At 46.7% G+C, this 17,088-nt stretch overlaps 1 protein-coding gene across 1 annotated transcript; it reads right to left on the bottom strand.

The window, feature by feature from the left end:
- Nucleotides 1-7,432: 7,432 nt before the first annotated feature.
- LOC120711530 (LRR receptor kinase BAK1) lies at nucleotides 7,433-13,788 on the bottom strand. The gene is made up of 11 exons (XM_039997087.1): nucleotides 13,471-13,788; nucleotides 11,944-12,076; nucleotides 11,787-11,858; nucleotides 11,199-11,342; nucleotides 10,430-10,501; nucleotides 10,263-10,334; nucleotides 10,074-10,183; nucleotides 9,572-9,706; nucleotides 9,152-9,493; nucleotides 8,641-9,035; nucleotides 7,433-8,183 (listed from the first exon to the last, which is right to left on the bottom strand). The coding sequence occupies exons 1-11, from the start codon at nucleotides 13,562-13,564 to the stop codon at nucleotides 7,869-7,871; spliced, it is 1,884 nt and encodes a 627-aa protein (XP_039853021.1). The 5' UTR covers nucleotides 13,565-13,788; the 3' UTR covers nucleotides 7,433-7,868.
- Nucleotides 13,789-17,088: the final 3,300 nt, after the last annotated feature.

The following is a 17,088-nucleotide window of genomic DNA, read 5'->3' as shown; positions in this document are numbered from 1 at the left end:
CTAGCTAGATGCAGCACTACATCACAACACAAAAAGCATTTACAGAGATGCCGCGGTGAACAGGGGTGGGGCGGCAGCTAGAGGTCCAACAATGTGTCCACAAGCTCATGCAAATATAGAAGGGTAAGAAGGTCATTTCACCCTCCCAAATACCTGAAAATAAAATGAAAAGAGGGAGAATACCCCAAATGGTAGTATAATCAAGAGACACATATTTGGAGTCCCAATTTTACAATATCAACGTTTGGAATGACAAATATGTCTCCGTAGATGAAATATCAGAGGAAAATGTCGGAGGAAGATGAATCGATCACGTCGATTGATTGTAGCCTGTAGGGTTTAGGCACAAGGGCACAAGGGCAAAAGGATCATAGAGGGTGGAAATATATGTATTTTAGTTTACCAAATTGATTAAAGGGACCAAATGTCATGTGTAGCAAAGAGCCAATATTTCAAAGGTCGTTTTAGCGAAGTCGATGTTTGAAGTCCTATAATAGCGAAGTACAACGTTTGGAGTCCCAAAAACACAATTTTCTCGGACTTGCTCAATTTCATACCAAGGCTCTCAGCCCACAAGAGTATGTGTGCATAAAGACGGTAAGCCGGTAACACAAAACATTTAGCAGAAGTGTTCTCTTTTTTTCCCCTGTTGGTAACACAAAACTTCTAGTTTAATTTGATTTACACATTATGCCTTTTTACATGAAAAAGACTATATAACCCCCGACATACCAATAGTGGATCACATCACCCTCTGAACTACAAAACCGGATTTCTAACTCCCTCACTTTTGCAAAACCGGACATTTAACCCCCAAATATAATTTTGCAGCATGGTTTTGCTACAATGGCGTGGTTTCGTTTTTTATTTATTTCTTTTGAATTTTTATAAAAATTATAGTAAATCACAGTAAAATTATAAAATAGAAAATCAAATTTGGTTGGACTCTCCTCTATTTTTCTCTTATTTCTTCTCCAAATCATGCGCCTCCCACGCGACCCAAAAGTCTGCCGGCGTCCGCGCGCCGCCGTTGCTCCGCATGTTGGTAGCCGCGCTCCGCCGTAGCCATGCGCGTGCGACTCACCCACGCCGACTGCCGCAACCCCACGCGCCGTTGACACTCGTCACCGCTGCCCGCCGCTCGCGGTCCTCGGCTGCCCTGCGCACCGAATGTGCGAGGCGGCTCACCCGCGCCGACCGCCGCTACCCCGCACGCCGTCGACACTCGCCGCAGCTGCCTCGCGCGACCGTGGATGCCCGCTGCAACTTCCCTCGCGGCCACGGCTGCTCCGCGCGCCGACCATCATCTGGCTGTAGTAATCGGATGAGTGGCCGCACTGCTCCTGGCGACAGCGGCCCGCACCTCGCCGATGTACCTCAGTCAGACAGCGCTGCCATGCCCATCGTTTGCTCCGCAGACGCAGATTGATGCCGAGATCCACCATGCCGCAGATCCGGTCGGGGCCACCGCCGCCCACACCGCGCCTCCCTTCGGCTACCAAAGCTCCACGCGCCACCGGGACACACAGTAGCAGGCTATCGATTGTCCTTAAGTGCAAAATATGACCATTAACTATACTCAATAAAAAAAATTATACACCTTACTCTCATATTTGTATCACTAACCTAACTACACAATTATTTTGCCTATCTAGCCATTTTAGGGTTGCAAGTCTTAAATTCGAGAAAAACATGAGCAAGACACCACAAGAATGCACAGATGATTATATTTAGCGTCTCATTTATAAAAGAAGGTCCACCTGGCAGAGCAAACAGGTGCGCCAAGCAATGTACCTATAAGAATCAACACCAGGGCCCCACATGTTAGCCTATCAGGGGAGTGAGGGGAGTTAGAGCTGGGGAAGCTTCACCCATAGTGTGCCCTCGCATAGGTTGGTCGCACTCTGCCCCTTAGTCAAAGGTTGGGCGAGGCAGAGCCCTCTCGCGGAGGTCGGGCGAAGTAATCCGACGCGTTCATCCTTCGGCCTAGCCGAGTTGCTTAGCCGTTAATCTCATGGCCTTGGGTATCCCTAATATTGATAACGGACACTAGATCGACAGGCTTAACAGAGCAACCAATAGGCAACACAACACCCAAGTGCAGGCGCAATATACAACACCCCAAACAGAGTGTAGGGTATTACGCTCTGACGGCCCGAACCTGTCTAAATTTGTATCTTGTATCCTCGTGTTTACCTTCAAGTTCCAGATCCGGAGATTCCTCACCAAATAATCTCCTACCAAAGGGTATCCCTAGGTAGGCTTACCAGTAAACACCGACACCACATATTTGGCAACATCAACTTTCATCCCCATCCCTGCAGGTGGGCCCACGAGCACTGTTTATCTTCCTCCTTGAGCTCGCAATGGTTAGAGGAGAGGTGAGGGGGAAAGGGGTGGAGCTGTCTCCGGCGAGGAGTGGGAGGTGGGCGGAGCAGGGGTGGTGGTCGAGGCGGTGGAGCTTAGAATTCCAAGGTTTACGGGGGTGGGGGCGGCTCCATGGACATCGGACCTAGAGGAGGGTGTCGGCAGCAACAGTGGTGTGGCTGTCAGCGCGGGAGCACTGTCGGCCGGGCGGGGCGGGACAACCGGTGGTTGGCGGTGGGGGCGACTGTAACACCTCCGGTGTTTAGCACTATTTAAAAATGCAATTAACGTCAAATGACACATTAAACCCAGGTTTTGTGTTTACTCGAAAGTCAGAATTCCGTTTAAATACACAAAAAAGTCAACTCTCACACCTTTGCTCAAATGAACTTTTGCCCAAAACGAAAGTTGTAGAGTTTGACAAGACTAACAACTTTCGTGTTCAAAGTTTTTCAAGTTCTAACATGAAATTTGGAGTTAGCCCCAAAAAACAAGTGGGTGCATTAAACTTGAATTCAAATTTTAAACTTTCAAATCATCGCTCAAACGAATTTTTGCATGAAAGGAAAGTTGTAGAAAATTTAATTTTGAACAACTTTCGTGTTCAAAATTTTTCGAGTTTCAACTTAAAATTTCAAGTTTGAACTGAGTCAAACCGTTGACCTTTCTTTTCTCTCTCTCCACTCCCTTTCTCTCTCCTTTCTCTCTCTCCCTCGCTGACCCTCCCCTCTCTGCGCGCGCAGGCACCTGAGCGCGCCCGCGCGTGCACTTGCTGCGCCGCTGCCGTGCTTGCTTCCCTGCTGCCGCCCCGCTGCTGCCTCGCTGCGCCGCGCCATCACCATCCCGCTCGAGTGCGCACGCGCCCGGACCCCGCTCGCTGCCGCCTGCCCGCACCCTCGCCACCAGCGCCCTGCGCGCCGCGGCGCCAGCGCTGCCCCGCCGCCTGGCCACGCCACGCGCGCCCTTCCCCGCCGTTGACCCCGCGCCCGCATTCAAGTGCTCGCCCGCCCTCGCTGTGCCCCTGCTCGAGTGCTGGCACTCCGCGACGACGGCCTCGTGACGAGCCGACGGCCGCCAGTGCCGCCCGTCCTTAACGGGTCCTGCCGAGCTCCCTCTCCCCGTTTCACTTCGCCACCTCACGTTCCAGCTCCTCCCCTTTCCATTCCATCCCAAGCCAAGCCCCCACTCCCCTCCCCGCGCCCTGGAACGCCGCCACCCACGCCATTGCCGTCGCCGAGCTCCACCCCATCGCGGAGCCCCCTGCCCCGCCCTTCCTCGCCTCCAATGGACCCCCTAGATAGCTTCTACTCGCCTCAGTGAAGCTCCCAGACCCGCTCGCCTCCGCCCCGGACCGCCGGAGCGCCGCCGCCGTCGCGGGCAAAGCCGCCGCCGTCCGCCGCCCGCCGCGGAACCCCCTCTTCTGCCCTTCCTCGACCCAAATTGACTCGCCCACGAGCTCCCTCACCTCCCACCGGTGCTCAACGACCCAACCTCCACCGCCCAGAGCCGCCGCAGCTCGCCGCCGCCGCCGGCCGTGCTGCTACGCCGCCGACCCTGCTCCGACCATCCCCGTCGACCACAACACCCACCCACAGGTAGAGCTCGGTGAGCTCTCACCCCTGGACGCCATCCCCGCCGCCGGCGAGCCTCCTTCTCGCCGGCAAAAACCCCACCGCCGCCTCCTCTGTCCCAACTCCGGCCAGGGGCTTATGTGCGAGCCCCCAAATTGTTCCAGGGGCCTAGATGCAAGTTTACGTTTCCTTTTTCTTTTTGTTTTGAAAAACAGCAAACTTGTAAATTCGTTTAAAAACCATAGCAAAATCAGAAAAATGTAAACTCAACTGTTCTGGAATCATTGCAAAGAGATCTACAACTTTTGATACATGCACTTTTTCAGTTGCTCAATAGTTTTTACTTCATTTAAAATACAAAGAAAATGTACCTTTTATTATATCTCAAGTTACAAGCATGAGATGTTAGCCATTTTTGGTCAGTGGGTTACATGTTAGATGTTTAACCTTGTGTAAAAGTTTCGTGGACAGTTGATATGCCTAGCTATCAGTTTATTTAAATTTTGATGTATGCCTAGGATAGATAGTTTTATTTATCTAAGTTGTTATGATATGTTTCATGGGTTAAAACTTTTACAGTACTGGTATTTTCATTCCCAGAGCCTACAGAAAAAGTTTGAGAATTTTTAGTTAAATCCAACTGGACCAAATGATTTATGGAGATGGTAGATACATTAAATCATGAAAAATAGTTCTTGCACATGAAAAATTCTAATAATTTTTCTAAGGGTTAGTTTACAACCATGCTGGTAAAAGATGAAGCTCTGGAACCTTCTATTTTTGTCTGTAGGTTTTAAACTAGGTTGTTGTAGCTTTATTTTGTCCTATTTATCATGCCCTGTGTATTGATATTTTAAATCTGAAAAATTTTCAGTAGACTCACCATCAGTTCAGGAGTGCTCAGTAAAAATTTTAGTATCTTTACTTGTAGGGTTTGTTCTGTATAAATGAATCTTAATCCTAGCAGTGGCTGTTTAATGCATTTTTAATAATTAGCATGCTCAGTGAAAATAGCTGAAAATTTTATGGCAAGTTTGTAATTAAGTAATTGACTCTCCATAAAAATTTCATATTCAGAAGCTATACCCATCAGCTGATTTAAATATTCAATGCTTGCACTTGAAAATAACTTTTCTAAAAATAACAAAACCCCCACTTACTTAGTAAGAAATAGTTAATCTAGATAATACTCTATAAATGATTGACCAAGGAGATGTTAAGAAAATATTTTACAACTCTATAATGAATTAAATTAAGTTTGTTACCATCACCACAACTCACGCATATGCATTCGTGTAGACTTGACTACTCTCGCCGACGGTACGTACGAGCTGGTGCCGGAGTCCGAGAGTGAGCAGCGTGAAGCTCAAGTTAACCTAAATGAAATCACGGAAGACCTGAACCAGAGTTCAGAAGAGCCCAAGGCTAGTTACGCTCAGGAAGGCAAGCCCCGGAGCATGTCCTACCTATTTTAAATTTATGCAACTAATTATATTCCTATTTATTTGTGTATTTAAGTTACAGGAATTGTTTGGAACCTTAGTTGCATGATCCTAGGTACCTATGCTTGAAACTAGTATGTGTAGGTCGCTAGATGGCTATGCTAATGATTCGGTAGAAGTCGAGTGATTTCCTATCACTCGCGAGCTCATAGGAGTTGAATGCTTACTACACACTGCAATATAAGGTTTACGGGCGGGGTTGTTGTACTGGTGGTACCCCGTCTGTTTAGTGAAAATGGATAAGGCCGCGGTGTGTGGTAGTGGTGGTTAAGCGTTTGAACGTACTAACCACATGCCGAGAATATGGTAATCGGTAAGCTTAAGTACCTGATGGAACCGGCCGTGGAGCATACTCCCCACTGTCTGGTCTTTGGTCACACACGGGTGCAGGGCACCCTAGGGCGGTGGGCCTGTTTCATGCCCGGGGAAAAAGGGGAAAAGTCGCGTGGGTGGTTGCATTCCCCATGCGTATGTTTAGGTCTGCCTGGCCAGGTTAACAAATTCGATTCGAATCGTCGGTCTCTCACGGATATTGAGACTGCTTAACCCTTTTGCCACATAGAGTAAGAAGTGGAACAATGATGATGAGAAATATGGTTGAATGATGCAAAATAATTGTTTTTTCACCATGTATGCTTTAGGATAGATGCTAATGTAGAATGGTTAATCAAACTAGAACCTGAAAGCTAAAATCGGAAAATAAAGACTTACTCTTTATTGCTTTTCGGCAAAGACAAACCCCTCAAGCCAAAAGCCTTGCATGTCTAGTTAGAGAGCTGTTTATATCCTAGTCGGGTAAGTCTTGCTGAGTATTAGTATACTCAGCCTTGCTTGTGGCTCAACTTTGTTTCAGGTGATTCGTTTGAAGATCAGATAGCTAGTTTGACTTGGCCGTGTGTTTTACCTCCTGGTTGGTCGGTAGAGTGGGATACGACTCCGGCCAACGATGACAATGCCGAGTGATGTCATGTACGAGCTTCATTATGACATCATGTATCGTCGTTTAGAACCCGTTTTATTTCCGCTGCAGTGAACTCTGAACTACTTTTGATTCGAACTTCAAATATCTTTCGGAGATTTCGAACTCGGTTTGTAATAATTAAGTTAAGACTCTATAATATAATGTATCTGTGAAATATTGTACTCTCTGGACTCACCTTCGTGTGGGTTGTATGTAAGCTTTGGGTTCGATCGACGCTCAGGTGGATTCTTCGGGACTTTACCCGACAGCACTGCCGAATTACTCCGTTTGAAGTGCGTGTTAGCCGGGATTATCTTTAAGATGATGGTTAGCGCACTTGAGCCGGATTAATTAGGGCGGTACTGCCACAGCGAGCAGGCGGCGGTGGGGGCTAGGTGGCGCGGCGGCGGCGGCAGAGGGCAGGGGCTAAGGGCGGCGCCGGAGACGGGGATGGCGGGGGCGCTTGGCTTCGGGAGGAGGAGCATATGTTACAAATAGACGCCCCTGGGAGGAGCATGAGGCAGCGGCGATCGGCGGCGGTGGGGTTTTGGGGACGGGAGATCTCATCTGTACAATTGAAGACTGCCTAGATGACGAACGGTCCAATTCGATCGTTCATGCTTTGGATACAGAGCTCTGAAGGTTGCCAGTGAGGGTTGCAATGATCTTGCAACATTCCTGTGTGTTACAGTGCACGATATGAAATTTCGTTGAGATAAGAGGAAGAAATCAATGCACGTGTTTAATTAAGAGAAGAGAAAGTGTTGTTTGCCCATGTGTTCACACTTCACAGCCTATTGTCAGAGCACCAAAAAGGTGTACAGTTCTATCCGGGGCCTCTGCAGTCCACCAGTTTACCGAGCGACAGTACCAGGGAAGTGCTTTCAATTTGATCACGAAGATGAGATCATCAATATAGAACCTGCTTTTCCATCTCTCAATTAACTCCGGACATTACAACAGCAATGATTGCTAACATTTCAGGTTAACCTCGCCAGCCAGAACAAGTCCAAGTACAAACATAGGCACGGTTATATCATCCGATCCTTTTAAAGGAGGGGAGATACAAAATGATTGCAGTTCCAAACTTACATCTGATTTGATACAGAATAGTTAGACGTCAACTGTCAATACTCAGTACAATTAATTTATCACGGACCCAGAAGACTGCCGAAGCACCTCAGCTCACCCTACCTTGTTTACAAATACAGGAGCTCTGGTGCGTTCAGCAACTGCACATGACACTAGCTCCTGGAGTTCTGCTGCCCACAGCTTATAAGATAGTAAGATGTCTATGGCGACGCATCAGCAATACAGGTCAAGGGCACCTCGTGGCTGACCATATCTTCACCCACTGGTTGCGGTTGGTATGAAACAAATGGGGATTCGGCTAGGATGATTGATACACATCACTATTACCCTTACAAAATACGAGAATTAGCGGCAGGTCATGAGTGTGCGCTATCATCACCGTGGCCCTGACAGCTCGACTGCGTGGAGGTTGTCGGTCGAGTCGAGGATCCACTCCGATGTTCGATGAGGGCCTAGTTCGACCTCCTGCTGTACTACTTCTACCTTCTGCCACTCCTCCCATCTCTCGGCGAGGCCGTCGCCTTCGAGCATCCTCACCACCTCCGACATCTTGGGACGCTCCATAGGGGAGCTCTGCGTGCAGAGGAGTGCGACCTGGATCAGAGATTCCACCTCAACATCAATGTAGTTGTGCTGTAGATCTTCATCAACCAGACTCTCCAGTCTCTTCTCCTTGAGCAACCCCTTGACCTGCACAAAGCACATTAACTCTCTATTAGCTTGCCAGTCAAAACTGGTGTTTTATCACAACAATAAACAAAAACAACTCCTGTACTAGCTACAGCAGTATGTTAACAAGTACTCCCTCTACTAGAAATTATGTATATCTAGGTGCATAGAAAAAACTACGTATCAGAAAAGCCAAACACCCTATAATTTGGAACGGGGGGAGTAGAACAATATTCCAGATACATGCTACTCTACCATATGACAAGTTTAGTTTTGCTGTAAACCATGCACCAATTCAAAAACAATATCTAATTTTTACTCTAATGAAGCTCCATCTATTATTGATGCGGTGATTAACAATTTCTATTATAATAGTGCAGAAAAAGTGAGCATCTAAACCCAGCACAGCAGCAAGCTGCAAAATGGCATCGATATCTACATTGCAATTTAAACTGGAGACATGGCATTAGTAACTTACCCAATCAAGCAGCATGACATCGTCATCATTGGCAAGGCGAGCAAGATCAAAGGCACGTTGTCCTGTAATAAGCTCCAAAAGCATAATTCCATAACCAAATACATCAGTTTTCTCAGAGGATTTTCCTGTTGAAAGATATTCGGGCGCGATATGGCCGATTGTTCCACGAACTGCTGTAGTTACATGGGTATCCTTGTAATCCATTAGTTTGGCCAAACCAAAATCTCCAACTACAGCTTCAAAGTCTTCATCTAACAAAATATTCGCAGCTTTGACATCACGATGGATAATCTTCGGATCACAATGATCATGTAAATAGGACAGGCCCCTGGCAGAACCCAATGCAATCCTCCTTCGTGTTTGCCAATCTAGTGGAGGTTCTGATTCCGGCCGTTCTACAGAAATAAACCAAAGAACAAATGCCTTACAGTTTGTATTTCTGTTAACAAAGTATAAGTAGCTAAGATACACAAATAAAAGACTGACGACTGGGGCAAACAGCAGAAAGTACCTCTTAAACGAGACGCAACACTTCCATTGGCCATGTATGGATACACAAGCAACCTTTCCGTTGGTGTCATACAGAATCCACGAAGACGCAAAAGGTTTCTATGTACAGCCATACTAATCATCTCAACTTCTGTTTGAAATTGTAGTTCCCCACCAGGTGTTCTCTCCTCCTTTAGTCTCTTGACAGCTACTAATGAACCATCTGCCAGCCTTCCTTTGTAGACTTTGCCAAATCCACCTCTTCCAAGAATGTTCTTATTGCTGAAGCTATCCGTTGCAACCTGTAGTTCTCGTAGTGAAAATCTTTTAAGCTGGCCAAGATGCACCTCTGGATCTTCCTCAGCTGCCACATTCAAAATCTCAATTAAATTGATTCAATGTTGTTCCCCAAGTAATTCTCCTGCTGCCGTCGAATGCTTACCCGGTACATCAAAGAAATGTTCTTGTGGTTTCCTGCGCCACCAATATGCAAAACCAATTGCAGGAATAGCAAATAGCAAGGCCGCACCAGCAGCCACTCCACCAGCAATGGCTCCAGTACTGGAGGAACTACCTCCTGCACAAAATAAGTAGTCAGCGGCAAAACTAATATTCCACAACCTAGATTACGGCCATGCCAATGCATGATCGGTACAAAGAAGGAAAGGGGCTAGGTATCGATTTGCGCAGCACCAGACCATTCTCATAGTTACAATTGTAAAGGCGTTGCTTCCAACCACATTTTTTTTACTTAAGTTTTCAAGGAAAAGTACAGTTCTTCCTTTTTTTTATGACTTCACTAAAAAATGCATCAGTATAGATACAGCTCACCAGCCCACAGCACTCTATACTTGTTTATGGTGTTGATAGTATGTCATTGACATGAAAGAGCAAAGTATGAACTCAAAGATATTACTTTACAGGACTAAATCTCAAAAAATCACCTGGTTGCACAGGAGTTGGAGGGTTGTATGGAGGAGGTGGAGAAAAGGGAGGAGCACCAGGACAAGGTTTTGTGGTGCCAGGACCACATAAGTTAGGGTTGTTCGCAAAACTGAAAAAAAGTCCAAGTGTGAATAGGAGAAGCATCAAGACTTTAAAAAGATGAAATTGTCAACTAATTCTAGCTCTACCTGATAGGTGTGAATAAAGAAAATGAACCAGTTGATGGAACTTCTCCAGACAAATTATTATTTGACAGGTCCCTGTAATTCAAGAGAAACAATTAATTTCCGTTGTACATTTATTTATTAATTAAAACCATAGAAAGGAAGTGTGTGAGTGAGAAACAAATGCTTACAGAACTTGGAGGGCAGTGATAGCAGTTAATGATTTTGGTATTGGACCCGAAAGGCTGTTGTTATTAAGACGCCTATTCCACACAAAAAAGTAAAAGATGTGCAAAATCAGTGACATCCACAGATAATATCGTGCAAGTAATGAAATAAATATGATGAATAGTGTCATACAAACAATAAAATAAATATGATGAAGACAACTTAGAAATTGTAATAATTTGAAAAGGTGAAAAACACAACATGATAAATGCCTTAAAACATCATAACTGAATGTCATGTAGTAAAACATACATCACCTAACAAGCGGCAGCATGCCAGCGTATAGGCGTATAGCTGTATTGCATAAGCAAATTCACAGAAGAGATATAAAACTAACCTTTTATTCCAAGTACACAGATCTTATGCTTCGTTTAAGATGCTAGCTAGTAAACATGTTTAAGCAGGCAAGGGGGAAAAAAGGGGTTGCTGAACAAAACTAATCTAACTATAAATAAGACTAGCATCACTCAATGCTGCCATGAACAAGAACTTCATCCTAGAAATCAGACCCAATGAAACTAGGCAGCTGTGTTCTTAACCTGTATTTAATAAAAAGTGCCTACATTCATCTCAAAAGAATGATTTATTTAACAATGTATTCATCTCTACTACTTTAAAAAACTTTAGTTAACGATATACTGAGAGTTAACATGTGCATAGCCACAACACTCCTACTCTAAACAGATTTTACTCTATAGTGAGTACAAGTGATAGTCAATGGGGATATCTTACAAGAACCGCAGCTTCAGTAGGTTCCCCAATGAAACAGGTATTGGACCAGTGAAGTTGTTCAAGTATAAATCCAAACTGACCAAGTTTGTGAGATTCCCAAGTTCACTAGGTATAGTGCCACTGATGTTATTACTGTAGAGCTCCCTGCATAAAAAAGAATTAAAAAACATGAAGCCAATGATTAATTTTCAAAACATAACAAAGGCAAGAGTAACCAAGTTTTATATGGCATGCCACGGTAAATAATTGTTGTGGTTATTGAATGTTACTGTCATCGGAGTCAGTACTAGCAACAGCATTGACATTTCAAGTATAATGATTGCCATCTAAGGACGGAATATGCCAGTAATTTATTTTGCAGGAAGATGCATTGTGTTATCCCATATATTACACGTGATTGGAGCACCAGTCTTTAGACATTCTAGGACTAGCAGTCTAACCCTACTATCATCTATGTAACAAGTATTCTTTATATGACATTCAATCATTCATACCACCTTAAGTTAAATATCAAAAGAAAATATAACCTTCCACCACATCCAAAATCAGTATAGCATTACAAAAACTTAGCAAAGGAAGAGAACTTACAGGTACTGCAAATTTTTAAGCTGGCCAAGTTGCGGGACCAAAGTTCCTGATAGCGCAGCATTTCCAAGATCACTGCAAATGAAGAAAAAAATGTAAGTATGAAATATAGAACAGATGCAATGACTGATCAAACATAGTGGAGGAAAGGTGAACCTACACTCTGATAACACTGTTGTCATTATTGCAGGTAACATGGAACCAAGTGCACGGGTTGACCAGAGTCGGATCCCAACTTTGTAGAACATTATTAGGATCATTTAAGTTAGTCCTTAAGCTATGCAGAGCATCACCTGTCAATAGCAGAATGAAAAAGGAACAGCTGTCAGATAAAGTTTAATCTGACTACTAAACCTAGGAGACTAAGTTCTCTTGCTAGCAATGCCATGCAAGGGAGCAAAAGAAAATAACTACAATCAGTAAAAGTTGAAGTTGTAGCAGCTAATATTCCCTTTAGGATTCAGACTATAAATGATTTTCATTTGAAGGCGAAGAAATAATCCCACATCAGTGAGCACAAAATCAGAGCAGCAACATCAACTTGTGGCTGATAGCATCAAGTAATAAGCCAATGATTGAAGTTCCAGCTTATCATAGCTTGCATAGTTCTAGAACAACTGAACTATGCAAGCCATAATTCAGAAAGACAGCCGCAGGATCTGCATGAATATAACACTTGCCTCCGCACAAACAAAGTATAACTGAAAGCTACACATGAGCAACGTCCGATGCCCACCAGGCACAAACTCAAACATCATTCGAATCAGCACCATCCGCTTGAGGGTAATGGGCACCGAACAAGCAAACAACGCAAGCAAATCATGTCAAGCCCTAACCAATCCCACCCAATTAGAAACCAAGCCTAAACCGGCCAGCCTCACCCGCCATGAAAGCAAATCATAGGAGGAAGAGACCAGACCATCCCTCCCAGTAGCACAGCCAAACACAAAGGCCCACCTGAGAATCGCCCGGCCACCAACTAGAAACACAGGCGTATCCCAAACAACATGACCACGTCATTTAGACATCCTAATCAATCAGACCTACCGACCCCCGGGAACGTAACCACGCTAGCCTGCCCAGACAAATCAGCGCATAGCAAAACACGCAGCAGAATCTAGCGAAGCAAATTTAATACAGCCGAAACCCCGCAACCGTTGCCGTGTCGACAGACACTCACACTGCTCGATTGGGGAAACCAGAGAAAAGTCACGCGGCGACCGGAACAAGTGAAATCCGAATCCGAAGGGTGAACGGAAATGCGATGGAACGCTGGAGCAGCAGCACCGACACCTCACTCGAAATTCCGGTCTCGGAGAGTCAAACTTGCCAGAAATTTGCAGGAAAAGCGGGGCGGGTTTGTCCGGCCAGTTGGCAGGCACCCCGAATTCGAAGAAGTCGATTCAAATTTGCTCGCCGAACCCGCAAACCGCTCGCGCTGTTGTCCGGGACGACCGGAAATGGGCAGCCAACCAAACCCCACACGGCGACTTGGCGCTCGCGGCACGCAGGCGCGCGTAAGCGCAACCCAACCCCCATTTGGGACAGGCCTCCAGCGGAAGGAAGGGAAGCAAGCGGGGGCGGCTGGAGCTGGCGAGCTCCCCGTAACCACCCCCGCCGACGGAGCAACACGGAGGCGAGCGAAGGCAAGGCCAGGCAAACCGGGATTGAGCGAGGGCGCACGCACCTTCCGTGTTGGCGAGCACGCGCGCGGCCGGGTGGAGCAGCAGCCGCAGCAGCAGGAGCGCCCACACCGCCCGCCGCGCCCCCGCCGCCGCCATTGCCCGCGCGACCCTAGATCCCTCCCCGGGCCGCCATTCCCGCCGGATCGGTCGGATCAGCGGCAGCCCCCAGAGGGGACCGCGGAGCCGCGCCCGCGCCGCCGGCTGCGGCCTCCCGGGCGATCCCGCCGCTCCCCGTCCGCCCCCGCCTTGCCTCCTCTCTGTCGACCTCTCCGAATCAATCCTCTCTCTCTCTCTCTCTCTCTGGGGACTGGACTCTGGAGGCGCCTTTTTGCTGTTGCGGTTGCGTTTGCTCGGCTGCGTTGCGATACGAGAGGAGACACGGGTGGTGGTGGGCCGCGGGGCGGAATCCAACGGGATATTGCTTCTTTAATTATGAGCGCGGGCGGGGGGGGGGGGGGGGGGTTAAGGTTAAGCTCCTCGCTTGCTTTTTTGCTTTGTTTAAGCGGGCGTGGGTTTAGGAGTCAGAGCAGCTCTGAGATTAGCGGAGGACGGGGATGGAGGAGAGGGGGTTTGCGCGGCGATGCCGGAACGGAGTCAACGGAACGGCGCCCGTGCAGCAGGTGGGGGCGGGGGAGGAGGGGATCCCGTGCGGACGGGCCAACACCTTGCAACGGAGCGGAGGCCACTACCTCCTCGCTAGTCGCTATGTGAGGATACAGTAAAGTCTATTTTTTCTCCTTCAAATATTATAAAAGTCTTATTTTATTTCTCAACTATCAAAACCATTTGTTTTACCGGTTTAAGGTTGAAAATCAAACGGTTGGGATAGTTTAATGAGGAAAATTTGATTTTCTCCATGTAAAGAATTTTTTTTGGCTATGTAAAAAATGCCATGCCTCGTCAGATGATATGGATGATCCTGGTGACTGGTGAAGCATAAACCTCGATCTACATGATACTCCCTCCGTCCTTCAACATAGCATGTCTTTTTTACTCCTCTCACCTACCGCAATTGATTTCTTTTCAAAACTGGCACTAAAACTAAGGAGATTAGTATGCCTTTCGATCCAAAAGATCCTATGATACCTTACACTTGGGTACAAATTTTAAATCCTCAATATCTTATGTTCCTGAACGGAGGGAGTAGTTTAGTACGTATCCCACATTTTTTATGGCGGTAAAAGTAGTGTATCACTAAGTGCCGTGATGAAATAGTGTAAGACCCGTTTGGAATCTTGGAATTGAATTTCATTATAATAATCATAATTTAGATAACCTATTTAGCTAATATGATTATATATAAAATATATTTTTATATTATTTTGCCATATGAGGTACGGAATAGAAACTTATGTGCTATATTTTTAGTATGGAGAAATAAGCCAAAGAGCATGCGATGGTGGTGTATTGAATCAATTTCCATCTTATGAATTTAGGATAGACTTATATCTAAACTTTAAAAAATGACGGAATGTCAAATTCTAAGCCAAATAGCCTTGTTTTCGAAGATTTAAGTGCCGTGACTGTTTTGAAAGATTTAAGTTCCGTGATCGATATGGGCATATATAATTGGGAGCACTGACTTAGTGCTCCGATTACGCAGCATCGCAAACAAAACAAAAAAGGTGCTCCAACTTGGGTAGAAGCATTCGGCAAATAGCTCTGGTATTTCTACGTTTGATTGTAAGATTAATTGAAAAGCATGGCCCGCTAGCTTCACCACAGCCCAAAATATACGGTGTCTTTGTTGGAGTAATGGGCTTGGCCCATTACTTCTAAAGCATTAAAAGAATTTAAAGCCCACTATTAATGCTAGGGAATCAATGCTTAATTCCGTACCGGGAATTGAGGAGGATCTCAACCGACTTAAAAGGTGGACTTCGTGTACACCACTTGTGAAGCCGGTAAGAGGAGGACGGTGAACCACACGCGCGTGCGCTCGCTCGCCTCGCCGGGCCGGGCCGTGGCCGAGACGAGGCGCGGCCGGACGGGCGGTGCGCCTGCGCGGCCGGACGTGACGTGACGTGCAGGTGCGGTGCGACGTGATGTGCTCAGAAGGATGTTTTGCAGTAAAGAGTATTAAAACAGAGGGTTAATGTCGTCACTAATGACCGGACATTGAAGGCTCTTTACGACGTCCAGGTTCGTTGAACCTGAGGCACATTAACTGCCGCTCATCAAAGCCATTCATGATGTCCAGGTTCGTTGAACCTGAGGCATATCGTGCCTATATAAACCAGCACCCTCTCCTCTCATCCTCACTTATCTCAAGCACTCATTCAGGTACTCCTCTTCAGGAGACCTCTCCCTTCTCCCTCAGCTGCTTTCTGCCTTCCCCACCGCTAGCACTGCGCGCACAGGTCTAGCGAGAGCAGGGCCTCCGGAACCTCTGCTCGCTGAAGGTCCTGCACGGGAGCCTCCGGAACCTCTGCTCGCTGAAGGTCCTGCACGGGACGCGGGCAATTAGGTTTTTGGGGAGCGTCTTGACGCGACTGCTCGCTCCCTGAACGACTCCTTCGTCTACTTCCCGGCGTAACCGCTCATGCGAACGACTACTTCGTCTACTTCCCGGCGTAACCGTTCGTGGGACTGCACTGCGAACATCTTCCTGCATCGACATAGTTCGGCTACTTCGAGCAAGACCAGTCGAATAGCATGTCTATTCCAGCTGGTAACGGCGCAACCGGTGCCTCCGGCACTGGTCCCGCCTTGGGGTACTTACTAAACCTACTCTGGTTTAATTCTTTGTTCATGCTTATTAGTGAGAATAACATGAACACATGCACATATCTTGTACACACATTATCACTCATCTATATCATGAAATTGATATTAATATTTAGAATTAAAATATATCGAAAATTGCCTAGATATCTAACAGTCTTCACGTGAGATGCCACAGACGAATGCGCAAATTAAATTCGAACTGTATAAACTGACAAAATCTGACTGAACTCTGCCAGGAGGGCTTTGAAGTTTGAATACAGCCAGCTTTGAACTCGAACCCGGGCGGTAAAATCTCCGAACGCCAGGGGCGCGTGTTGCCGTAACCGCACCGCACCGCACCGCACCCACCCGGAGCCCATCGCGGACGGCGTGAGAACGCAACACGTGCGCCGCTCCCCGGCCGCTGTTTCCTGTTCGGCCCGCGCGCACGGGCGGTCCCCCCCCCCTCCTCACTCCTCAGGCGAGGCCGGGGCCCGGGGTCCCCCCAGCTCACTGCCAGTTCCCCCGGTCTCGCGGTCTCGCCTCCACGTGGGATCCAGTCAACGGGATCGCTGTCTTTCCGTTCCGCAGGCCAATCTCATCTCATCTCATCACACCACCCCGTCCCGTCCCGTTCCGGCGCCGACGCCCCCCCACCGGCTGTTCTACTCGCGCTGAGGGTCCTCCGTACACAAGTATACTTCCTCCGTCCATAAAAAATATTATAAAAATATATAAGTAATCTAATGCTATTTATTTTGTATCATGAATGTTATTACCTTTTATTTAACTTTAGATAAAATTTAAATGGTTTGACATGCAACATCAAGTGCGGAACATAATGAAACAATAATTCCAAATATTGATGTTTGTCTCTTGCAACATTTGTCGAGCGCTCGACGAAGAACATATAT

Source organism: Panicum virgatum, chromosome 6K, assembly GCF_016808335.1.
Source record: "Panicum virgatum strain AP13 chromosome 6K, P.virgatum_v5, whole genome shotgun sequence".
Classification (NCBI taxonomy): Eukaryota; Viridiplantae; Streptophyta; class Magnoliopsida; order Poales; family Poaceae; genus Panicum; species Panicum virgatum.
This window is presented reverse-complemented; position numbering and strand designations above follow the sequence as displayed.

Coding starts and splice junctions, on each gene's coding strand:
- LOC120711530 (XM_039997087.1), bottom strand. CDS start 13,564: ATGGCGGCGGCGGGGGCGCGGCGGGCGGTGTGGGCGCTCCTGCTGCTG. Junction 12,077..13,470: donor CGTGCTCGCCAACACGGAAG/GTGCGTGCGCCC, acceptor TGCTATTGACAG/GTGATGCTCTGCATAGCTTA. Junction 10,184..10,262: donor TCTTTATTCACACCTATCAG/GTAGAGCTAGAA, acceptor ACTTTTTTTCAG/TTTTGCGAACAACCCTAACT.